The sequence below is a fragment of the Gossypium raimondii genome, chromosome 5 (assembly GCF_025698545.1).
Source record: "Gossypium raimondii isolate GPD5lz chromosome 5, ASM2569854v1, whole genome shotgun sequence".
Taxonomy (NCBI): domain Eukaryota; kingdom Viridiplantae; phylum Streptophyta; class Magnoliopsida; order Malvales; family Malvaceae; genus Gossypium; species Gossypium raimondii.
In genome coordinates, this window is record NC_068569.1 from 52075889 (window position 1) to 52103227 (window position 27339).

The window sequence follows — 27339 nt, forward strand, 5'->3', positions numbered from 1 at the left end:
AAATGGGATTTTTGCAATTGCAACAAAGCAGATTTGTTGTCACAATAAATCTCTGTTGCCTCTTTTGGTTATGGTTTAAATCACCAAGATTTTTCTAAGCCATATGGCTTGATTCACGCAGAAGCAAAGAACATATTCAACCTGCCGTTGATTGTGCCACCGACTTTGTTTCTTAGAACTCCAAAAAACATGCCCGAGCCAAGACTAAATGCATATCCGGATGTGCTCCTCATGTCATCACTCGATCCAAATTCAAATACTATCAACATAGCCTATCGCCTTCATGTTTTCAAATTTTTGAACAATACACCATGATCAATGGTGCCTTTGATGTATCTTAGCACTCTTTTAGCTGCTTGAAAGTGCTGATCATTGCAAGAATTCATGTATCTCGATAGCACACTAACAAAAACATGATATCGGGTCTTGTTGCGATCAAATACAACAGACTACCAATGAGACTCTTGTACATAGTCTCGCAAATTGGTTCACCACTCCTTGCCTCGAAAGCTTCACTCCAACGACCATTGGTGTGCTTGTTGGCTTGCGCTTCTTCATAGAGAACTTATCCAGATCTTCATAGTAAAAGAACTCGACTTAGAAAGATTCCCTTTTCGCTTGCTTCACTTCCATTCCAAGGAAGTAGTTCATTCTCCTAAATCGGACATTTCAAACATTTCCATCATTTTTCTTTTGAAATCTTGAGCATTCTTCTATCTCCTCCAGCTACCAATAAATCATCAACATAGAGTGACAGGATAAGTCGAGTTTCACTTGGTTCTTCTTCACATACGGTGTTGGTTCACCGGACTTCTCTCAAATTCCAAACCGAAAGGTGTAAGAGTCAATTGAGCATACCAGCTCGAGGAGCCTGCTTGCACCATATAAAGCCTTTTTAGTCTGTACACCATGTGTTCTTTGCCGTGATCACAAATCCTTGAGGTCGCTTCGATGTAGATCTCTTCTTCCAGAAACCATTGAGAAATGCGACTTAACATCAAGTCGATGAATGGTCCATCGATGTTGAGCGACCAAGGCAACTATCATTCTAATCGTGTCAAGCCCTGCCATCTTGGTGCAAATGTTTCCGTGTAGTCCGCACCATACCTTTGGCTAAATCCTTTGACAACAAGCCCGGCTTTTAGCTTGTTCAGATCGCCATCCGCATTCTGCTTTTACTCGATAGACCCATTTTACTCCAATGGTCTTCTTTCCAGCAGGTTTATCAACTAGCTCCCATGTCTGGTTCTTCTTAATCATGTTGATTTCATTGACCATAGCTAGTTTCCAGCCTTCATCTGTCTCAGCCTCTTCAAAACTGCTAGGTTCTGCTATTGCAACCTGTGCCCTTTCATAAATATCATCTAGGGCCTTGTGCCTCTCACAGCACATCATCAACATCCATTTCGTGTCCTAGTCGCTCAAGTTCAACTTGATTAGGCACTAGGTCTTCAAACCGCTTCGCTCATTTTTCTCCCAATTCCAAAGAGCTTTTTCATCAAAGATGACATCTCTGCTCACTGGACTTTGCTTGTCAAGGGATCCGAACCTCAGAGCCCTTCTTGACCGAAATGTAGCCTACTAGAACACTGGTTGAGCCCTTTTAGAGAGCTTGTCTCTCTTTCTGCTGTATTTGTGCATAACACAGCAACCAAACACCTTCAGATGTGCCAAAGAAGGCTTGAAATCAACCAAGCCTCGAAAGGTGTCTCGGATGCAAGAGCTTTGGTAGGAAGCCTGCTCAGAGGTAAACAAAGAAGTGTTTATCGCCTCACCCACATGGTTTTGGGCGCTTTTCAAACAGAGACATCCGCCATATCCATCGCTTCTATTCTTTCTTTCACTACCCCATTCTCATTGAGGTGTGTAGACATTTGTAAGTGATGTTTGATACCAAGATCATTGCAAATGGCTTGAAACCGACCAAGTGTACTCGGTGCCATTGTCCGTCCTTATCGATTTCAATTTGCAACCTGCTTTCTTTCTCTACGTAGCTTTAAACTTCACAAACACTTGAGCTACCTCGGACTTGTGTTTTAAGAAGAAAATCCAGCAAAACCTTGTAAAATCATCAATGAAGAGGATGAAATACTGCTTTTCTTTGAGTGATTCGATCCTCATCGGCCACATACATCGAGTGCACCACCGCAGCCTTTCAAGAGCTCTCAAGTGAATTTGTAGGAAATGGCGGTCTTGCTCGTTTCCCAATCTGGCAAACTTCACATACATCCTCATGCTCCACTGAACTGGTGAAGTTCTCTGCCAAACCCTCTTTGGCCATTCGAGCCATTGATCTGAAGTTGGCATGTCCAAGCCTTTGATGCCAAAGCTTGGAGTCATCAACAGAGGTCGTATCTTGAGTTTGAGTCATTTGCCCAGTGAACCTCAAAGCATTTATCACTCATTGTGACTGATCATAAGGCTTGATCCACTTGGATCAGTAATGTGGCATTGTTTGTCCTTGAACACAACAGAATAACCTTTCTCGAGCAGTTGAGCTATGCTGAGAAGGTTTCTGTCAATCTCTGGCACCAACAGCACATTTGGAATGATCTTGTTGCCTGTGGGAGTACATATCAGCACTTCTCCTCTTCCTTCAGTCCTTATAAACTGACCATTTCCAACCTTGACCTTGGTTTTATAACTTCTGTCCAAGGTTTTAAACAAGGAGGCATCTGGTGACATGTGGTTAGTGCAACCACTGTCCAGCAACCAGCCTTTCGAGCATTTCTTCCGAATACTAAGCGAGAAACAAAGAAAGACTGTTTCTTCTTGGTCACTACTGTCCTCAGCTACTCGAGCTTCAACCTTTGACTGCTGAAATTGATTCTGCCTTGGCTTACTCCTGTTTTTACGCACTTTCAACATGGCCCTTCTTCTTGCAGTGTTGGCATCTCGTGATCCGCCTAAACCAAGATCTGTCTTCTGGATGACTCGGCCTCTTGCAATGTCTGCAGGCTGGTCATTACTCCTTGCATGACGCCTTAGGCTCGTTTTTCCAAGGCCTTTTGCCTCTTGGAGCTTTGAGGCTCGAGGCTTCTCCGCCTTGGCATTGAATGCACCTTCCGGTGATCTTCACTGCTAGCTCTCCTTTGTTCCCGAGCATAGAAAGTGTTGATTAGCTCACCAAAGAGATGGTAGCAAGGTCTCTTGAGTCCTCTAAGGAGGATATCTTGGCCTCATATCTCTCGCAAAGTGGAGAGGACCTTTTCCACAATTCTTGCCTCATCAAAGTGCTCACCAAGGAGCCTTATATCGTTAACCACTGCTATGATTCTGCTCGCATCGCTTCACTGCTTTCTTCTTCCTTCATCTTTAGATTCTCAAATCCTTCTCAAATTTAATAGCTGCTGTTGCCTTGTTCTCTCAAAGGCCTTGAAACTCCTCCTTGCTTATCCCAGCCTGCTTTGGAGTCTCACAGCCATAATTCGTGAAGATGACATCCGATACACGCTTCGATGCGGACATGGCTTTATGCCTTTTGGTCCTCTCATCAAGATGTCGCCTTATCTCGAGCTCTGTGGATTAGCCTCGGTGGTCGGCTCAAGATCTGTGTTAACAACTTCCCACGATCAAAGGCCCGCAGGTAAGTCTTCATCTTGATCACCATATGTGGAAGCCATCTCCATTGAAGACCGGTGGGTCATTGGTGAAAAACTTGAGGAAGACATTCACTTTCTTAGTTTAATACAACAGTCCACTAAGAATGAAGCTCTAGATACCAATTGTTGGAGCAAAGAGACAATAACAGGCTGTTTTGTATCTTGCTTGAATAATAAGCCTCGAGCCTTGGTGAAGAAACAAACTCAGAAGCAAAAACAGAAAATGAAATTAGCAAGCGAATAATGTAAAAGAGAGAAGAAGAATGAATGAAAAAATGAGTGATGTTTTCATTAACACACAACAAGGCATTTAAGCCATTACATATTTCACCAACAAGTAAAACAAACAAGTAATCACCTAATCAACTACCTAACTCCACTAATTTGCATTGAAACTTTCAAGATTAGCTTGTACAACTTGCATTGTCGACTTTTCACCAATCAATATCAAAACATTTACCTACCTAGTTCAACATGAACTAGATTACAAAACAATCAAAATGGAACCAAAACAGCAAGTGGATTGGCGACTTCAAACTTCAGATTGTTTGCACACAATGGCACCACCGCTGTCGCTATTTCTTCGAGCATGACCACCTTTGCATGTCGTGCATGGCCACCTTTGCATGGGAACTAAACTTAACAAACTTGCATTCATGCTTACATCGACAATACTTCATGATATATCCAATTCATTCGCAGATTTTCATTCTCTGCTCATCGTTATATATGATTGCATTGCGGGACATAGCAATGGAATACGTAGAGCTGTTTCAAGCATTGCAACTTGTGTCGAACTCCTGTTTGTAAATATTTGCAATATCACGTAAAGTGAACGATTATGTGAGAAGCTTCAAGAGGATCGAGATGAATTGAATTGCAAAATGGAAGATATAGAGTGCAATTGAAAGCGAGCTTCTTTCTCCGGGAGGAAGATACCAAAGGTGGAGTTGAAAATTGGTTGAAAGATGCGAATGAGATGATTGCGGAAGCACAGGATGTGGAAAATAAAGTCGAAACGGAGATATCTCTCGTGCTTGCAACGGGAAGTCTGGTTGATGAGAAGATCGAGAAATGAAGGATTTCTTGATAAAGCTCCTAATGCCTCTGAAGGTCTTGCCATAGATGGTCCAAGTCTTTGGGTTGCCGCCAACATCGTAACTAGTTGGAGAGGAAGTCGTCGAAATGAGATTTGGGCATGTTTGATGCAGGAGAAGGTGAGCAAGATTGGGGTTTGGGGGAGTGTAGGTAAAACCACTATCATGAAGCACATCCACAATGATCTTTTAAAGCAACAAAGATTCGAAAGGGTAATCTGGGTTACCATATCAAAGGAGTTCAATGTAATGAAGGTGCAAGATGATATTGCAATTGCTTTGAAGTTGAAGGAAGATTGGCCTAGAGAAGGAGACAAGCTCGACATTTAGCCGCAATCTTGTCGAAATTCAAGAAAGTAGGAAAGCATGTTCTAATCCTAGATGATGTGTGGATGAAGTCTCTCTAGAAGAAGTTGGGATCCTCGAGCGAGTGACAAGAATGGTCGCAAGTTGGTGTTGACAACCCGTTCGAGCATGTCTTTAAGTATATGGGTTGCACGGTGATAAAAGTGAAGCCCCTTTCAGCACAACAGGCATTGACACTATTCTTGAGTAAAGTTGGCCCGAACATAGTGCAAAATCAAACTTTAATGCCAATTTTGAGGCTCGTTGTTGAAGAATGTGCGGGTCTACCTCTTACAATTGTCGTCATAGCTGGTACATTGAGAGGAGAAGATGACCCTCTTATTTGGAAAAATACACTAAGGGAATTGAAAGAGAGAATAGGGAAAGTGCAAGAAGGGGAAGATAAAGTGATCGAGAGTTTGAAAGTTAGCTTCAATCACTTAAATGACGAGAAAATGAAGCATTGTTTCTTACATTGTGCATTATATCCCGAAGATTTTGGAATTGAAAAGCATGGGCTAATTGATAGCTGGATTGAAGAGGGATTCATAGATGACATGAGTACAAGACAAGAAACGAAAGATAAGGGCCATGTTATTTTGAAGAAATTAGAAGATAATTGCTTGTTGGAAAAGGTCTCGAGTGTAACAGTGAAAATGCATGATGCAGTGAGAGACATGGCATTGTCGATCACAAGAATGAATCCTCGATATATGATACAAGCAGGTTCGCAATTAGAAGAGTTACCAGAAAAGGAGCAATGGAGTCCGGATATTGAGAAAGTGTCACTTATGTATAACTCCATATCAGAAATTTCCATCGATGTGCTGCCCACAAAATGTCAACTGCTCACAACCTTGTTATTGCAGGAGAACCCTATAAAGAAGATCTCAAGTTCTTTCTTCACAAACATGCCTTGTCTTAGTGTTCTCAATTTGTCCTCTACGAAGATCAAAAGTTTACCAAATTCCATCTCTGAACTAAAGAACCTCACAACATTGTTGCTTTGTGGTTGTGAAGAATTAAGAGATCTGCCATGTCTTTCGATGCTTCAAGAATTGAAGAAGTTGGATCTTTCTGGGACTAAAATTGAGGAAGTCCCTGAAGGAATGGATATGCTGATAAAGCTAAGATATCTTGATCTTAGAGTGCGCACTCTGAAAGAGATACCCGCGGGACTTTTACCAAAACTCGTTCACCTTCAGCACTTGGGTTTTCATGAGAACAATGAAAAAACAAGTCTAAAAGCAGAGGAGATGGAACCATTGAAGAAGTTGGAGTACTTAACCGGACATTTCGAAGACATCAGTGAATTCAATAAGTTCATCTCCTCAATGCAACAAAGTAAGAAAAATCTCATCAAGTACTTTTTACAGGTGGGCTCATATAATGTGTGTATTGGAAGGGAGAAAACAGTAACAATTGGAGGAGTCCAGAATTGGGAAGGTGAGTTAATTATGCACCCAATTGAAATTCGAGATTTGACTATTATAAGGTGCGACTATTTCAGAAACTTAGTCGATGATGATTCTTCCTTCAAAAATGCGATTGACTTGAGGGTTTGTAGGATTTGGGGGTGTGAAGGGATAGAGTGTGTTGTTTCCCTGTCCTCTTTTGCCTCTTCTTCCGCTCATCTATTTCAGAGCCTCGAGGTGTTGTATCTTCGTGATCTGCCAAAGCTGAGTGCCCTTATTATGAATGATGCAGGAATTGGTTCAGCAACAACATCAACATTGGCTCCGTCTGCCACCTTTTCCCATCTCAAGGAAATTATGATAGTGAACTGCTCAAGTATGAAGACGCTGCTTCCACATTGGTTGCTTCCAAACCTCCAAAACCTGGAAGAAATAGATGTGGATGCTTGTAGTCAGCTAGTAGAAATATTGGGAGCAGCAACATCAGAAGTTGAAGAAAAAGGGAGTGATGCATTAATCAAATTCCATCTTCCTAAACCGAGAGTCTTTGTCATTCGGGAATTACCAAATTTGAAGAGCATATGCAGACAAAAGTGGAGTGATGGTTTGTGATTCTCCAACTTATCCAAGTTCTTTGGAGACATTATAAATCAAGAGAATTCCTCCATTTGTTCCTCTTGTTGGCAATGGGCAGCCATTTGCATATGCTCCACCTTCTCTTACCATCTTCTCAAGCACAGCATGGTGGGAATCGTTGGAGTGGGATGACCATCCAAACTTTAAAAATGTTCTTCGCTTCAACCCCCGTTGAGGATAAGAGGTATGAACCATTTATGGTTTAGTTTATTTTTTTTATTTTGATAAATCTAATTTCTCCATATTAATTAAATTTGAAGTATATTTGTGAAGATGTTGAAGAGAAAGATAAAAGGGTTGGTGGGAAAGAAGTAGGGGGGAGGATAGTGCAAAAGAGAGGAGAAAAGGAATGATGGAAGAACATGGAGACTGAGGGGCAAAGGTAAATAAGAAATCAAACTGTCTCCCCTTTTTAAACATTTTCCCTCTCTTGCCATTCCTTCTATTCTCTTATATATTCTTCTCTAGTATATATATATATATACACTTCCCAAAATAACCTTCTAAATATTTATTATTAAAATATTTATATTAATCAAAATGATTTAAGGTGAGACAAAACTATGATCATAGTTTTATTTCCAATAACAGTTAGGAAAGTATTGTAAAAGACATAATATTTTTAATTTCCATGTAAAATTTCTGGAAACATTAAGATTTAAAAAATAATAATATAGTTAGAAATTAATACCAAGAGAGCTACCCAGAAGCAATATAATGTTGAAATCCCAAACTGTTGAACATTTTACCTCTTAATATTCTGTTGCACACTTGAATCCAGCATTTTCTATACATTGAGAGGTTAATTCTGGATATACAAATTTCATCATGTTTCTGTCTGCCACCCATCCATGGCTCCATCTAATAAACGCCATTGCTTCAAACTTGCACTCATGCTTACACTGACATATCAAAAAGCCAATACATTCACAGATTTTCATTCTCTGCTACTGTTATATTTGCATGGACATAGCAATGGAGTACGTAGAGCCTGTTCTTGGCATTGCAAATTGTCTCGGAACTCCGGCTTATAAATACTTGCTGTATCACAGAAAGCTCAATGATTGTGTGAGAAACTTCAAGAGGATGAGAGATGAGTTGAATTGCAAAACGGAATATATAGAGTTGCAATTGAAAGCAGAGCTTCTTCGTCCTCTGGGGAAGATACCGAAGAAGGGAGTTGAAAATTGGTTGAAAGCTGTGAAAGAGATGATTAGGGAAGCACAAGTTGTTGAAAACAAAGTCAGTAACGGGAGATATCTCTGTCGTACTTGCAACGGGAAGCTGGTTGATGAAACGACTCGAGAAATGAAGGAATTTCTTGATAACGCTCCTAATGCCTCTGAAGGTCTTGCAATGGATGGTCCAAGTGCTGGGTTGCTACTGCCAACATCAGAACTAGTTGGAGAAGAAGCTGTCAGAAATGAGATTTGGGCATGTTTGATGCAGGAGGAGGTGAGCAAGAGTGGGGTTTGGGCATAAAAAAGTATTAAAATAGATCATTGCTAATTCTCTGTTTTCTTAATCGGTAAGTTTCTCTCTTCAAATCCTTTTATTTCTTTATTGAATCCATGGCATATCATTTGCAAACCGATTTCTGTACAGTTTGTTTGTTCAATTTTCACTTTCCAGTTTTTTTCTTGATTTAGATGGAAGATTCTTTTGCTGCATTTGAAGAGTTTCTAAAAATTTTAGTGTTTTCCTAAATCTAACTTTCTCGACACCACGTGCACGTATAAATTCCTTTCGTGGAGATTATTTATCATGTTTGTGTGTTTCGTCTTTTGAGGTTGAGCTGTTTTAAAAATAAATATTTATTTTCTTTTGCATTTATTTCTAAGATCACCATAAATTGTTTAGGGTTGTCGATTTTGGGATTTTGGGTTTTGGGTGGTTTAATTTGGGGATTTTGGGTAAGGGTTTTGATTTTGGGAATTTTTGTTTAGGGTTTTTAATTTTGGAGATTTTGGGGATTTCTCACACCGCCCTCCTCATCACCTTCAAAGCCAAGAAATCTACATCTAGGTTCATGCAAAAAGTCGCCAGAACGCATGTTTAAAACCTCGGGTCACTTCTGCCATGCGGATTGCATCGAACTAATTGAAGACTCTATCAAATAGCTCCAAAAATCTATACGTAAAATTTTTTTCATATCAGATGCTCCAACTTTGTGCTTATGAGTGATCTTCAAACCTAGGTTAATGCTGCTCTGACGAATGAAGATACTTGCATGGATGGATTCTTAAGCAGGGCTATGAATGGGTATGCAAAGATGATGGTGAGGAAACGAATTATTAAGATTACACAATTGACGAGCAATGTTTTGGCTCTCATCAATAACTACGCTTCATCTCAGATCCTTCATTGATTTTCTTGAGAAAATTTTGATGGCAAGGAAAGCATTGTGTTTCATGGATTTATGTTCAATATGGGATTTTATGGTTTTCGAACAAGACTTAAGTTTTTAAGGTACTGTAGATTGTGTTCTCAATTCTATGTTTGTGGTTATTGATTTTTGCAATTGTATCGGTTTGAATATGAAATTTGTGTTCGTGTATATTTAGAGGTTAATGTTGACCGTTAAATAGCTAACGGCCACATCAGCCTCTATGTTAAAAACAAACCAATTTGTTAGAAATTTAAATTTTACACTATAAAATTAATTTTTAAAATTAACTATTCAATTTGTAATTGATTTTATTAAATTAAAATATTCACTAATTTTTAAAAATATTCTCCATGTTAATTAAAAAATATTTAAGAATTCAGTTAAATGATAATCAATTTATATTAAAATTAACTATTCAATTGGTTGTATTATTTCATTAATGTTCTTATAATATTATTTCATTTTTATTTATAGACACCAACTTCAAAATCGAAGAGAATTAATTTACGAGAAGATATGATTTATACTGTAAACGATAAATAAGATATTATCAATTGATATGATAAAACTTAAATAATATAAAAAGAGTAGCAAAATAAATTGAAAACATTTGATATGGTCTAAATGAACTATAATAAAAGGATTATATATTTTGAAATGGTGATTTGAGAGACAACTAATCAATCCTACTATCTTGTCTTTTTTAAATAATTTGGGATCAAAGATCCATCAAAGATGACTCACATATGTTTCCCAAAGATACGATAAATATATATATATATATATTCCTATCAAGCAAGTTGACAGCTAAAGGGTGCAATTTTGACTTTGCTAAATTCTCTAGCATCAAAGAGGCAAGATATGTTGCAAACAAGACATAAATTACCAATATCAACCCCTACTTTTGTATGATAGAGAAAATATGATGTACAAGTTTACAGTCATGGAATGTATTAGGTGCATTGAAGATAATTCGGTGTTAGAATCAAAGATATTTATCGGTATTTTTGTTAATTGTAAAATTGTGCATAAACTGGAAAAAATGTTTGATTGCCATTACAAGAATTTCTTTAAAGTTAATAGTTTGAAAGATAATTTTAAGTAGGAGTTGGAAGGCATTGCTATAAAGAGAATCTAAAGAAAGTAATTTCATTTTGAGTTTCAAGTGAAAGGAATGAAAGAAAGGTTGCTTAAATAAATACGGAATTGGATATTGAGCTGTTTTGAATAGTTGGAGCGAATGACACATGGACCATATGAAATTCTAGTCTACCAAAGTAATGCTAATCAGATTCCTCTTTGGAAATGATCAACTTTTCAAAACATTGTCAATCTACCTTGAAAGGTGGCATCGGTGAAAGAATCAATCATGAAATATTAAAATTATACTAAAATGACTATAAAGATTTATTTCCCCCATAAATAAACATATTCTTATTCTTCCTTAAAAATTAACATGATTTTATCTTAATATACATGTATATATATTTATGTGTCAAAATAGCCTTCTAAAATATTTATTTTAGAAAATAATTTATATAATACATATAAAATTAATTATAAACTTATTTTGATAAGATGTCGAAATTAAATATTATAATGGTCCTTTACCACATTCAACACTAACTTTTATTTTATTATTTTTAAAAATAAACTTTAAATTTTATAATAAACAGCATACATAGGCTTCAAATTTTAAGTTTAAAATATGGGATAATAGTTTACTATAGACCCATCCATGGGCCCTTGACCAGAGTCGGGTGTATATAGATAAAGGTTTTTATAATTTGGGTCGGTCCAACTCAAATTTAATTTAAATAAATTTTTTTTTTAAAATTTAAATTTAATTATAAAAATATGCTTCTTTTTTTTTTTTGAACATTGAAACGAACTGTTTAGGTAGATCGAGTTGGGTTGAAAATGGGTTTGGACTTGAAAATTTTAGATTTTTTTAAGAGAATAATAATATCAAGGAGTCTAGTAATTAAAAATTTTATATTAAATTTTTACTGTTTGAAATCTTCTAATAACATAAAAAAAAATTTAAACCAAAGTTTTTAAAAGAATTTAGGGTAAACTACACCATTAGTCACTCAAAAAAGGGTCAATTTTCATTTTGATCACTTAACTAAAATAAGATACAATTTAGTCACTAATGTTTCTAGAAAAAAATTTTGGTCACCCGACTGTTAAGTGGCGCTTACTTTAGCTGGTATGATAACAATTTTTGTCACATCCCAAAAACCAAGTTCGTAGAAATTGGGTTTGTCAAACCAAGAGTGGTGACGTCCTATTTTTGAGTTAAGATTGTGAAAATTATGTTAAGTAAATTGATTTGGTTCAGTGGTTAAGTGCTTTGGATGTGTTTAAGGTCTTGTGTTCAAATCTTTTCCCTTAAATTTTCATTATTTTTGTCCTAACTTTCATCTCTGAACATCTAGCTTATATATTATTTTTGCTCAATTGATAATTAGAATGAGTTTACTAGTTTAGTGGTAAGGCTTTAGTTTACTTAGAGGTCTTGTGTTTGAATCTTATGTGTGTAAAGTGAAATTATTTTTGTTTTTAAACTCTAAGAAATTTTTTTTATAAGGATAGCTAATCAAATTGAGTGTGGAAGTTTTCCATTTTCCTACAAACTTTCCCCAAAATTCGCCTCATTCTGTCGTCCACTTCTTGCCACATTGTTCACGTTTTCTTTTCCCTTTTCTTCTTCCATCTACTGATTTCTATTTTCTTTTTGCTTTAGTAGTTTTGGAGCCTTCCTTTCTCATCTTTGCTCTACTATTTTCTTTTGTGTTATTATATTGGTACGTTGTTGAATCTCTGTAATTCCTTCGGGTAAGTGTTGGTTATTTGTTTTATATAAATGTGGTGTTGGTTTAATCTTTCAAGTGATTGATGGATTCAAGTTTGATCTTTGTAATGTGTTGTTAGGAGAAGATCGACAGACTCGTGAATTGTCTCCAGCGGTTTAAGTGCGGGAAAGGGCTGTTGTTCTTGCAAGGGTAAGTGATTAAAGTTTTCAACTTGAGGTTGATTCGGTTGTTTAGGCTAAGTGTTTAGCATTTGTGATCGAATTAGTAACTTGGATTTAGCATATTACTAATAATTCTTACATTCTAAAATGTCGATTTAGGTACTGGAATCCTCGTATTGGTGTTAACATCGAAAATTGAGCAGGTGTGTAACGGAAAAATAAAAAAATAGCGAACGGCAAGATGTCAAAAAACCCACTATCAACGTCACACAGCCATGTGCCAGGTTATGTGGGTCATACGGGCTGGGTTATTTGGGCCATGTGTGTCAGGCTGTGTGCCAGGCCGTGTGGGGCCATTTTTCGTAAAATTCTGTCAGGGTCATTTTTGAAGTGCAATTTAAAATTAGTCACTTCTTAGGTTCTGAAATGTGTTATGTATGCATTCTGGATACGAAATTTGATATTTTGTTTCTGTTAATGTGGTTTTTGAAAGCATATTATTCAATATTGACATTGTACGTGTAACATTTGAGAGTATGTCTATGGTATAATTTATGCTTCTGATCTGTAATTTGAGAATCTATTTAAGCATGATTCATTTATGTGCATCTAAGTATGTAAAATGTTTTGATATGTGCATTGGGGTGGTATGATGATGTGATGGAGGAGGTATTTGGCAGTTTAACTGCATACTAATATTTATAAGCCATCGTTGTCGAGCAACTCGAGATAACTTAATTTGTGGTTTAATATAACTTAATTTGTGGTTTAACCTCATATCTAATATGGTGGATTGACCTCATTTATTGATTTTGGCAGAATATCGCATTATTTATGGCAGCTTGACTATGACTACGCTATTCTAAAAAGTGATATACGCTCACTTATTGGTGTGACGGATGGATGGGCTCTTATAGTCCTATTTGGTGTGTATTGGTGGGATGGAGATGGTGTGTAGTGGATAGGTGTAGGATCTATTTCTGTGTCTGTATTTGCATCTGTATTTGTATCGGCATCTGATTTTATATATGAGATTGCATCTATATCTGAAATTGAAATTATATATGTAATTGAATTGTCTCTATTTATGTAACTGTTACTGTATTTGAGTCTATTCTGCCTGTTTGGGTTGAGTTACACACTAAGCCTATAAGCTCACCCAAGTTCTTTGGCTTTTCAGATAATCGGCATACTAAGGACCAAACGACGTGCAGAAGCTCATATTGGGTTCTCAGTTATTTAAGTATGATGGTTCATGTTTTTAAATTATTCTGGACTTTCTAGATTTTTTGGGGGGTTGTAAATCTGTTTCTGTATTTTGCTTTTACGTTTGGGTTTGCTTAGTTGAATTTAGTAATTATTACTTAAAACTACAAAGTTTTGTGTTTTGCAAATTAAGTCACGATTTTCGAAATTTAATACTTTGAAATTTCTGCTGCAAAATAAAGTAATCATTTAAGTGTTTTTCTATAATAAAATAAATAGTTTTAACGAATGTTTTCTTAAAAACTAGAAAGTGATTTGCCAGAATTAATATTGCCAAAACACACGATTTCAAATTCAATTTCTAGGTTTTTAAATAAGTTAATGTAATTCCTCCAAATTTGGTCATAACGTCTAGGCCGGGTTTGGGATGTTACAATTTTAGTCCTTAATTTTTATATTTTTACCAAATTGACCCTAATTTTATATAAAAATTATAAAAAAACTCAAAATCATTTATAAAATAGAAAAATGTACGTAAAATTTTAGAAAAAGAAAATCTTGAATATGTTGCTGAAGAACTAAATTGTATGAGAAATAAAGAAAAGTATCATTCAATAGAATCCAATAACAAACTAGGCACATAATACAATAAAAAAGTTAGACCATTACATACTTCCTCAACGTTTCTCGAAACCAAATTAGTAATATTATCTAGTTGAGTTTCATGCTCTTGAAGAACATTTAGAACCGGCATTACAAAGGTTTATGAAATCGACCCGGATGTCATTTTTTTTAGTCAAAAGATTACAAAATATACCACAAATTTTTTTTCAAATTCAATTCAAAATTTAATTATATTTAAAATATTTTTCATAACCCAATTTGTAAAAACAAATTATGTTTCTTCTTCCATGGTCGAGTTGGGCTTGGAAAAGGTTTTTATGTCTTGACCCGTTACAACTTGAATTCAATTTAAATAATAAAAGATATTTTTAAAATTTAAATTTAATTAAAAATATAAAAATGTTTTTAATATTTTATTATTTTCTGAACTCTCAAATGGACTTTTGGAGTGACCAAGCTAGGCTAAAATGGGTTAGGCTTGAAAAATTTTAGATTATTTATAAGAGTATATCAAGGTGTCTAACAATTACAATTTTTTTTGAAAGGTCTTAATAACACTAGAAATCTTATCACACACATATGCATGTGAAAATCACGTATTTATAACACGATGTGTTTAAAAATAACATACAATGAATAATGAAAAGTATAATTTGGAACTAATTAATAATAACACGTGAAATATGTATGATATTAAAATAAAATTAGATTAAATTGAGAGTAAAACAAAATCTAAACACAAAAATACATCATATTAAGAATACTAAATGAATACAAATGTTTATCATTGTTTTGTCTTCAATCCCGAGTTGGTGATGCTAAATCAATAACATTATTTACATACACAAATATATAAAAACTTAGAACACAAATGTTATGACATGTACATTTCTGACATTTGTTAATTCTGCATGTGCATTAGGATGAGATTTGTGTTTACGGAGGAAGTGTGGGAGTTTAATTCATTTGCCTTATTTGGTGGCTTAGCCACACATATTTCTGCATTTGGCGATGAATCACCTAATGATCTGGCAGTTAGGCTGCGAATACTTTGAAAAGTTTTATATCGACACTAAGTGGTGTGTAGGGTTTGATGGTTATTTAATACCCTATATGGTGTGTAGGGATGGTCGGAGATGGTGCGTAACGGATCGGAGTAGGATTGTAATCTACACCTGATATGTTCTGATTCTGTTTCTGTATATGATATATGTCTAATTGACTTCCAAAAGCATGTTTGAAAATTAAATCTAATATTTTAACTCTTATAAGTTACACATTGAGCTTGTAAGCTCACTCTTAGTTTCTCTTATTCTTAGGCAATCCTTAGATTTAGGTGGGTAGGTGTGACTGGAGCTCGGTTAATTATCTTCTTGGTATATTTGTTATTTTAATTTGGTTTATTCTATGTTGGTTTTGAATTGTTTTTGGACTGTTTTTAAGTTTAGGTTTATTTTCATTTTATTTATTTATTTAAACGTTTTTGGTTGGTTTAAATTTGATCTACAAAATGTTAAATTACATAGCAACAAACCGTGTTTTCAAAATCGAACTCAACTAAAAATTTTCGCTGCAAACGTAAGTGTTTTACGAGTAAATAATCGACAAATTTATCGAAATGGTTAAGAAGGATATTTTCCCCAAATAAACTCGGATTTTACTTAATAAGAGCTAGCATTGTTTTATAAGTCGAACGGATTTTGGATTTTCAAATAAATTGTAGTAACATCTCCAGATTTGGCCATAACGTCTAGGTCGGGTTTGGGGTGTTATAGAGCCTATAAGCTCACCCAATGTTTCTAACTTCTCAATTAATCAACATATTTAGGACCAGATGACGTGCAGGAGATCAGATTGAGTTCTCAATTATTTAAGTATGATGGTTCATGTTTTTAAATTATTCTGGACATTCTGATTTTTTTGGGGGTTGTAAATCTTTTTCTGGATTTTGCTTTGCTTAGTTGGATTTAGTAATTATTACTTAAAACTACAAGATTTTGTGTTTTACAAATTAAGTCATGGTTTTCAAATTTTAGTACTCTAAAATTTTCACTTGCAAAATAAAGTAATCACTTAAGTGTTTTTCTATAACAAAATAAATAGTTTTAATGATTATTTTCTTAAAAATTGAAAAGCGATTTGCGAATTAATATTGTCAAAACACACAATTTCAAATTTATTTTTGGGTTTTAGACAAGTTAATGTAATTCCTCTAGATTCGACCATAAAGTATAAACCAGTTTGTAGCGTTACAATTTTTGTCCTCAATTTATATATATATATATATATATATATATTGATCAATTTGACCTCGATTTTATATAAAAAAATTAAAATCATTTATAAAATAGAAAATGTATATAAAATTCTAGAAAAATAAAATCTTGAATATGTTGTTGAAGAACTAAAATGTATGAGAAATAAAGAAAATATCATTCAATAGAATCCAATAACAATAAAGAAACAAAACGAAATAAAAAAGTTCAGTTTCATGCTCTTGAAGAACATCTAGGATTGATATTACAAAGACTTATAAAATCAACCCGGATGTCTTTTTTTTCCTTGTCAAAAGATTACAAAATATACCACAATTTTTTTTCAAACTCATTTCAAGTTTTAATTACATTTAAATTATTTTTCAGAACCTAAATTGTAAAAACAAAATGTGTTTCTTCTTCCATGGTTGAGTTGGGCTTAGACAAGGTTTTTATGTCACGAGCTGTTTCAACTAGAATTCAATTTAAATAATAAAAAATATTTTTAAAATTTAAATTTAATTAAGAATATAAAAATGTTTTTTAATATTTTATTATTTTTTGAACTCTCAAATAAACATTTCTGGGTTGACTGAAATGGGCTAAAAATGGATTAGGCTTGAAAAATTTTAGATTATTTTAAGAGTATATCAAGAAGTCTAATAATTACAATTTTTAAAAGGTTTTAATAACACTAGAAATCTTATCACACACATATGAGTGTGAAAATCACGTATTTAGAACACATATTTGTTGGTAAAAAGAACATACAATAAATAATGAAGAGTATGATTCGAACTAATTAATAATAACACATGAAATATGTATGATATTAAAATAAAAATTAGATTAAATTGAGAGTGAAACAAAATTTAAACACAAAAACACATGAATATTAAATGAATACAAATGTTTATCATTGTTTTGTCTTCAATCTTGAGTTGGTGTCATGTTCATTTGTGACGCTAAATCAATGACATGATTTACATATACAAATATATAAAAATTTAGAACACAAATATAGTTATTAAAGTTTCAAATGAAAACATTATAACTAATGTAAATGAAAAAGCTTTATATGCATGGTGTCCCTAGTTCAAATATCATTATGGGTAAATTTTATTGATTTATAAAAAATATAAAATGATGAAAACACCCTCATAAACATATATCTTACTTTGTAAATAAAATAGTATTTTTGGTAAAATTTTAAAAGAATTTAGGTAAAATTCAACTATGATTAAGTTTTTATTTTGGTCACTTAACTAAAATATGTTACAATTTGATCACTAATGTTTTAGAAATTATTTTCTTTTTGACACCCAACTATTAAGTGGCACTTGTTTTAGTTGGTATAATAATAATTCTAGTCATCAGTTCTTATATTTTTTTGTCAATTTGACTCTGATTGTGTATAAAAATTATTAAAAAGCTCAAAATATTTATAGAATAGAAAAATGTAGATAAGATTTCTAGAAAAATAAAATCTTGAAGTTGTTGAATAACTAAATTGTATGAAAAATAAAGAAAATTATGATTTAATAAAATACAATAACAAATTGAAAACAAAACAAAGTTACATTTTGCACCTTATACTTGTTCATAATAGCTAATATTCACATAATTTTTCAATTCACAGCTAAACATATAGATGAAATATTCAAGTACAATTTACACATAATATAAAACCAGAGAGTAAGTTTCATATTTAATGTCACACCCTGATACAACTCATTGACTTGTATATTTAATTTCAAGTTGTATATTCAATACTGACAACTTCAACAATGCAAATCCTTTAGTAATGGGGTGCCAATAACTATACCTAACGCAGCTCCTTTACTTGTATATTTAATTTCAGGTTGTAACATTCTGATACCCTGCCAACTATTATTTTTATTAAATATTATTTATTGCCATCTTCAATGATTTTGTTTTGATCTCCAAGGTCTACCACAACATTTCAAGCATCCTGTCAAGCTAATTTTCTTTCATTTGCTTAATCCATCACATGCTTTTCTTTGCTCGATTCATGACTTTGCAATGATTCTTTCTGATTATCTGCTACTCTTATCAGCTAGCTTTGTAAGACAGCCAAGGAAGAAGTGAACTTCACTGCTTCATTTTCAGTTCTATTCTCTCAACACTTTCAGCCACTAAGTCAGGTAATAAGATCTGAAGCAATGATTTCCTCTACTGATTATCAACAGTTTTAGATTTTAAGATAAGATGATCAGCAGACATAATCTACTCTAGATTGAAATTAATACAGAAAGAGCTACCCAGAAGCAATATAATGTTGAAATCTCAAACTGTCAACATCTTAACTCTTAATATTCTGTAATGAACTGTTGCACACTTGAATCTAGCATTTTATATACATCGAGAGCTTAATTCTGGTGACCAGAATTTCATCATGTTTCTGTCTGCCACCCATCCATAGCTCCATCTAATTAACGCCATTGCTTGAAACTTGCATTCATGTTTTCCTTTTCATGCTTACACTGACATATCAATACTTCATAAAATATCCAATTCATTCACAGATTTTCATTCTCTGCTACTGTTATATTTGATTGCATTGCAGGGACATAGCAATGGAGTACGTAGAGCCTGTTGTCGGCATTGCAAATTGTCTCGGAACTCCTGTTTGTAAATATTTGCAATATCACAGAAAGCTGAACGATTATGTGAGAAACTTCAACAGGATCAGAGAAGAATTGAATTGCAAAATGGAAGAAATAGAGCTGCAATTGAAAGCAGAGCTTCTTCGTCCTCTGGGGAAGATACCGAAGAAGGGAGTTGAAATTTGGTTGAAAGCTGTGAAAGAGATGATTGCGGAAGCACAGGATGTTGAAAACAAAGCCAGTAACGGGAGATATCTCTGTCGTGCTTGCAACGGGAAGCTGGTTGATGAAAAGACTCGAGAAATGAAGGAATTTCTTGATAAAGCTCCTAATGCCTCTGAAGGTCTTGCCATGGATGGTCCAAGTGCTGGGTTGCCACTGCCAACATCAGAACTAGTTGGGGAGGAAGCTGCAAGAAAAGAGATTTGGGCATGTTTGATGCAAGAGGAGGTAAAAGAGATTGGGGTTTGGGGGATGGGCGGTGTGGGTAAAACCACTATCATGAAGCACATCCACAATGATCTTTTGAAAGAACAAAGATTCGAAAGGGTAATCTGGGTTACCATATCAAAGGAGTTCAATGTCATGAAGGTACAAGATGATATTGCAGCTGCTTTGAAGTTGAACGAAGATTGGCCTAGAGAAGGAGACAAGCTAAGACGAGCAGCAATCTTGTCAGAAATGCTGAAGAACGCAGGAAAGCATGTTCTAATCCTAGATGATGTGTGGGATGAATTCTCTCGAGAAGAAGTTGGGATCCCCGAGCCGAGTGACAGCAATGGCTGCAAGTTGGTGTTGACAACCCGTTCGGAGCATGTCTGTAAGTTTATGGGTTGTAAGGTGATAAAAGTGAAGCCCCTTTCAGGACAACAGGCATTGACACTATTCTTGAGTAAAGTTGGCCCGAACATAGTGCAAAATCAAACTTTAATGCCAATTTTGAGGCCCGTTGTTGAAGAATGTGCGGGTCTACCTCTTACAATTGTTGTCGTAGCTGGTACATTGAAAGGAGAAGAGGACCCTCTTATTTGGAAAAATGCACTCAGGGAATTGAAAGAGAGAATAGGGAAAGTGAAAGAAGCGGAAGATAAAGTGATCGAGAGTTTGAAAGTTAGCTTCAATCACTTAAAAGACGAGAAAATGAAGCATTGTTTCTTACATTGCGCATTATATCCTGAAGATTTTCAAATTTGGAAGTATGGGCTAATTGAGTGCTGGATTGAAGAGGGATTCATAGATGATATGGGTACAAGACAAGAAATGAAAGAAAAGGGCCATGTTATTTTGAAGAAGTTAGAAGAGAATTGCTTGTTGGAAAATACTACCAATGTAAATGGTCAACCTTGCGTAAAGATGCATGATGCAGTGAGAGAGATGGCATTGTCGATCACAAGAATGAATCCTCGATGTATGATACAAGCAGGTTTGCAATTAGAAGAGTTACCAGAAAAGGAGCAATGGAGTCCGGATATTGAGAAAGTGTCACTGATGTATAACTCCATATCAGAAATTTCCATAGATGTGCTGCCCACAAAATGTCAACTTCTCACAACCTTGTTATTGCAGGAGAACCCTATAAAGAAGATCTCAAATTCTTTCTTCATAAACATGCCTTGTCTTAGTGTTCTCAATTTGTCCTCTACGAAGATCAAAAGTTTACCAAATTCCATCTCTGAACTAAAGAACCTCACAACATTGTTGCTTTCTGGCTGTTATGAATTAAGAGCTCTGCCATGTCTTTCGATGCTTCAAGAATTGAAGAAGTTGGATCTAAGTTGGACTAGAATTGAGGAAGTACCAGAAGGCATGGATATGCTGATAAAGCTAAGATATCTTGATGTTCAAGTGTTCACTCTGAAAGAGATACCCGCTGGACTTTTACCAAAACTCGTTCACCTTCAGCACTTGGGTTTTCATAAGGACAATAAAAGAACCAGTCTAAAAGCAGAGGAGATGGAACCATTGAAGAAGTTGGAGAACTTAACCGGACATTTCGAAGACGTCAGTGAATTCAGTAAGTTCATCTCCTCAATGCAACAAAGTAAGAAAAATCTCATCAAGTACGATTTACAGGTGGGCTCATCTTTTATGCGTGCTACAAGAGATAAAACAGTAACAATTGGAGGATTCCATGATTGGGAAGGTGAGTTAATTATGCACCCAATTGAAATTCAACAGTTGAATATTTTAAAGTGCCACAATTTAAGAAGCTTAGTCAATGATAATTCTTCCTTCAAAAATGCGATTGGCTTGAGGGTTTGGTGGTGTGAAGGGATAGAGTGTGTTGTTTCCCTGTCCTCTTTTGCCTCTTCTTCCGCTCATCCATTTCAGAGCCTCGAGATGTTGGATCTTAGTGAGCTACCAAAGTTGAGTGCCCTTATTATGAAAGATGAAGGAATTGGTCCAGCAACAACATCAACATTGGCTCCGTCTGCCGCCTTTTCCCATCTTAAGGAAATTACGATAGACAGCTGCTCAAGTATGAAGACGTTGCTTCCACATTGGTTGCTTCCAAACCTCCAAAACCTGGAAGTAATATCAGTGTCACACTGTGATAAGGTAGCAGAAATATTGGGAGCACCAACATCAGAAGTTGAAGAAAAAGGGAGTGATGCATTAATCAAATTCCATCTTCCTAAATTGAGAAAGTTGAAATTGTGGAGATTACCAAATTTGACGAGCATATGCAGCAAAAGTGGAGTGATGGTTTGCGATTCTCTCCAAGTTATCCAAGTTGCTGGAGACTGTTATAAACTGAAGAGAATTCCTCCATTTGTTCCCCTTGTTGGCAATGGGCAGCCATTTGCATATGCTCCACCTTCTCTTACCATCAGGTCATGGAAAGAATGGTGGGAATGGTTGGAGTGGGATGACCATCCAAACTTTAAAAATGTTCTTCAACCCCTTTGGAAGGATGGAAGGTATGAACCATTTATAGCTTAGTTTATTTTATTTAATTTATAAATCTAATTTCTGAATTTTAAAACCATTTCATGTTATATTTTATTTTTGTTATAAGATGATGCTGCCTCCATTGCCGCCAAAGAAGTAGAAGAGAGTAGCAGCGCGGAGGATGGTGCAAAAAAGGCGGGAATAAAAGGAATGATGGAGCATTGAGGAATTGAGCAGCCACCATAATAATTGACTCCTTTTCCATTTTAATAACAAATTATTTTATTTGTATTTTATATAAAACAATTAAATTCAAATATTATATAAAAAATCTTTATATGTTCTTAATTGAATTGATGTAATTCGTTAATTGAATTTTAATATTATTTTCATAAAATAACAAATATTATTTTGAGAATATTTTTATTTTTACATAAAATTTTAAAATATATATGTACATGTTGAAATTTAAATCTAAAACATCACATTCTTTAATACCTCAATTCTATTATTTAAAATTATAGTACTCTTTACTTATATTGATCTATTGGCATAATCTTAATTAGATATGTTTGTATTGATCGTAAAGTGAAATTATTTTTCTTAACATTTATAATTGATTAATATTAAAATATTTGAAATTAAAATAAATTTCTAAAATTAATTTTAAAAAAATTAGATTTAAAATGGAATTAAAATATAATATCAAATTATTACTACCTTTATAGTATAATTTATTGGATAAACTACACCGTAGGTTATTCTAAAACAACATTATTTCTATTTTGGTCACTTTATTTTTTATCAATTTAGTCACTTTAATTAAAATAATTGCTTGAATTAGACATTGACATGACATTTTTTTTTACTTTTGACTAAAGCTAGGGATTTTTCTATTAGCCCAAAACATTTGTTTTTGTTTATTTGCAGCATAAGAACCACATATCCTTGTCGCCACTCATCCCCTGCTTTCCATCTCTATTGCTCCTCACTGCACCATAAGAACTACGTTTCATCACAATGGTGTACAAAGAGTGTTGGTTGTGTTTTGACTATCGTACAAATTAGTGTAGAAATACAAACGGCAAACTTCCAAGTGGATACTATTGGGAAACTATAGGTGAAGTTGGAGTGAAAGACACAAGCCGTCATGTAAGGACCTACGGCTATCGTCGAATCTTGCATGGCGACTGGGGATATGGCAGATTTTTTAGTTCTGACGAGGAACTTGGATCCGATATCCAGAGTCCATTTCCACTTATCGTTATTGTATAGCTCAGATTTTTCGCCAAGAATCTTCTTGGTTAGAACATAGTCAATAGCTAAGACAAGGTGAAAGAGAAGCAACAAGGAAGCTAAAATGGTAACAAGCTTGGGAAAGGATTGAGTAGAAACTGACTTCTTCATGGACTCAGTATGGGATCCAGGAAGGGAAAAACTCAATCTTTAAGAACAAATGAAAAAAACCAAAGGAATCCGCTTTCAAATAAATTTACCTTTGAGGCTTTGTTAGTGTTTTGGATTAATTATAGAGAGGTTCCTAATTTTAGTAAAAAGTAAAAAAATGAATGTCATGTCAACAATCAGTTAGTGGGTTAATGCGATAGTGACCAATTCAAATAATTAGTATAATAAAAAAAATTGCTCTTTAACTTTTAAATATTATATCAGTTTGGCATAATTTTAAAAAAATAATCTTCAAAATTACAAATGATCTCTATTTCATCATCAAATTTTACCTACCTTTTCTGCTTCCCCACGGTCACTACTATGGTTGCCTCCATATCCTCCTCCACCCTTCTTCAAACAAAAAAAAAAAAAAAAAACTTCTCTTTTTTTTTATTTGAACCTAATTTATCGTTAAATAGTAGTAGATATATTCTGTTTGTATGATTTCTGGGTTGACATATTCTTTTCAGCTGAATGCTAATAATAACAATAATATGATGAAACAGTGGAATAATTTCTGATGTGACGGCCTTCATTTCGCTCACTAGTTGCATGTTTATTGTTCATGCACTGATTAAACAAGATTTGAAAAGGCTAAAAGCATGAGCATGCAACACTGAATTGTCAAATACTCAATAGTATAAGATTGAAATGGTGTTATTTTGCAGGAAGAATGGGTGATTGCAGAATAATACACAAAACAGGCGAGAAGAAAAATGGGGTAGCTGCTGCGCAAGGACAAGGTTATCTCTTGGAACTTTCTTCAATATCTTCAACAGCAAAGCAACAACTAATTGCTTTCGTCCACTGCTTGAAATCCCAATTCCATTGTTAGAATCTCAAGCTCAAACTTCAGAGCAGGCTGCCCCTAACTCTTTTACAGAAAATGACCTGAAAAAGCCTAATAAACCCAGTTGTTTATCCAACTAATAATGGGTTCCAACCCTCCTTTTCAGCCACTTCCACCTAGCACACTTGATTTATAAATTTTGAAATTTAGTTTTTTAAAATTATGATCAAATTGATATATTATATCAAAGTTGAGAGATAAATTTATTGTTATATCAATTTTTTAACTGCCACATCACCCTCCGATTAGAGTTTTAAGGCACTTAACGAAAATGGATAAAAAAAACAATCTTAATTAGTTGAGTGACCAAATTAAAATAAATTAATAGTTGGTGACCAAAAAGAAAAGGTACAATAATTAGATGACCTGTGATGTAGTTTACCCATATCTTTTAAAAGCGTATAAATATTTATAAATGTCATCATTCGTATAGAAATGTCACAAATATTAAATCATTAAATTGCATGTTTCAAAACAAAATTATTAATTCATTTTTTAAGATTAGTAATTAATAGAAATAGGATCAAAAACATCCATACTAAACTTAACTAAACAGACTTACAATTCGGTCACTCATGTTTTCGGAATTGTTTGTTTTCTTCACTCGACTGTTAAGTGACGCTTGTTTTAATTGATATAATAATAATAATTATAATAATAATAATGATAATTTTAGTCCTCAATTTTTATATTTTTATCAATTTGACCTTAATTTTATACAAAATTATAAAAAACCTCCAAATTATGTATAAAATATAAATTTTTATATAAAAATTCTAGAAAATAAAATCTTGAATATGTTGTTACATAACTAAATTGTATAAGAAATAAAGAAAATCAGCATTTAATAGAATCTAATAATAAATTAAAAATAAAATAAAAGTTAGATCATTACATGCTTCATCAATGTTTCTCAAATCAAATTAGTAATATTATTAAGTTGAGTTTCATGTCCTTAAAGAACATCTAGAATTGATATTGCAGAGGCTTATGAAATTGACCTTGATGTCATTTTTTTTAGCCAAAAGCTATTATGTTTCAAACTCAATTCAATTTTTCGTTACATTTAAATTATTTTTGAAACTCAAATTGTAAAACGAAATCATATTCAAAAGTTTATCTTCTCTTGTAAGGTAAAAATTATATCAAGAAATAGAAAAAGTAAAAACAGAGAACAAATAAATCAGCTTAATATTTGTTTTTATGTTTGTTTTAAAGAACGAGTATTGGATATTTCGATATACATAATATAGAGAATTTCTGTAGGGTTTAAAACAATTATCCCTCATTTTCTCACACTTTATTTATTTTTGAAAATTTTATCAACTTTTATTTAATTTTTAATTTTATAATGTACTAAAATTTTAAAATAATTTATTTTTACCATTTTATATATTATCAAGATTAAATCGAGTAAAAATATAAAACTTAAAAAGACTAAAATAACAATTATATTAATTAAAAGAATACCACTTAACAATGGAGTATGTAAGAAATTGTTCAAGAGTTAAATCCAAAATGTAATATCAACAACACAAGTTATTTACTACAACACCAATAACTATATATATATATATTTATACCTAATACATGTCATTTACTAGTATATTAGACATTCTTATACCCTGCTTTCCCATACATTCCCATTATGATGATGATGATGATGATGATGATGATGATGTTACAATTGAGCACCAAGATGACTGCAAAACTTGTTAGTATTGTCCAGAATGAATGGAAAGGACATTTCCATGGATTTTAGACCTCATATCTATCTTTCAAATTTGAGAGCAGATTCAAGGTTTTATCAAGTAGAAATGTCAGTATCAAATACCCAAAATGCCAACTAATAATGGCAGACAGCAAAGCAAAAAGCTAAAAGAAAATATGGGATTTCTTACTAATAATCCTGCCTTTGTGGAACCCACCACAGAAGTGAATGCCTCATTATTTTGCCTGTTTTTATCTTCACTTTGTTCCTTGTTTTGCTATTGTACCCACAACATTCTTTCTTCTTCACTGTTTTTATCAAGCATCCAGTCAAGGTAATTTTGTTTCATTTGCTTAATCCATGACATGCTTTTCATTGCTTAGTTCATGACTATGCAATGATTGTTTTTTATTATCTGCTTCAGTTATAGCAGTTTGCTTTGTAAGATAGTCAAGGGAGTGAACTTCACTGCTTCATTTTCAGTTCTAATAACACTTTTCAGCCAGTAGGTCAGGCAATTTCTGCTTCCCATTCTTTGATCCTTAAATATGCAATTCAGCTCATTTGAAAATTTGTTTGCTTATTATCAACTCATGACATGATTTCCTTTGCTTTTACATAACAAGAAAGATGAATAATTGTAATAAGATCTGAAGCTATGCTTTCCTCTGCTGATTATCAACAGTTTTAGATTTCCAGACTGGATGATCAGCAGACATAATCTACTATAGTTAGAAATTAATACCAAAAGAGCTACCCAGAAGCAACATAATGCTGAAATCCCAAACTGTTGAACATTTTACCTCTTAATATTCTGTTGCACACTTGAATCTAGCATTTTCTATACATTGAGAGGTTAATTCTGGATATACAAATTTCATCATGTTTCTGTCTGCCACCCATCCATAGCTCCATCTAATAAACGCCATTGCTTGAAACTTGCATTCATGCTTACACTGACATATCAAAAAGCCAATACATTCACAGATTTTCATTATCTGCTACTGTTATATATGATTGCGTTGCAGGGACATAGCAATGGAGTACGTTGCAAATTGTCTCGGAACTCCGGCTTGTAAATACTTGCAATATCACAGAAAGCTCAATGATTATGTGAGAAACTTCAAGAGGATGAGAGATGAGTTGAATTGCAAAATGGAAGATATAGAGCTGCAATTGAGGTTGAGCTGTTTTTATTTTCAAAAATAAATATTTATTTTCTTTTGCATTTATTTCTAATATCACCATAAATTGTTTAGGG

At 33.8% G+C, this 27339-nt stretch overlaps 2 protein-coding genes and 1 pseudogene across 5 annotated transcripts in view; 2 read left to right on the forward strand and 1 right to left on the reverse strand.

Annotated features, from left to right (window-relative positions):
- LOC105766506 (disease resistance protein At4g27190-like) overlaps nucleotides 1-22438 on the forward strand; it is an 84774-nt gene extending 62336 nt beyond the window's left edge. For 3 of the 4 annotated variants that reach the window (XM_052630212.1, XM_052630210.1, XM_052630213.1), the window contains 2 exons: nucleotides 19137-22097; nucleotides 22196-22438. In XM_052630212.1, coding sequence (XP_052486172.1) covers nucleotides 19147-22097; nucleotides 22196-22199 — 2955 coding nt within the window. In that variant the 5' untranslated portion in view covers nucleotides 19137-19146 and the 3' untranslated portion in view covers nucleotides 22200-22438. Of the gene's footprint in view, nucleotides 1-18465; nucleotides 18715-19136; nucleotides 22098-22195 lie in introns of those variants that run through there. The other variant, XM_052630211.1, reaches the window with a different exon arrangement.
- The window catches only part of LOC105766491 (proton pump-interactor 1-like), a 97053-nt pseudogene that overhangs the window by 20791 nt on the left and 48923 nt on the right, over nucleotides 1-27339 (reverse strand).
- Nucleotides 1-27339, forward strand: part of LOC128040986 (probable disease resistance protein At1g52660) — a 38704-nt gene that overhangs the window by 1086 nt on the left and 10279 nt on the right. The gene's annotated exons all lie outside the window — the stretch shown is intronic.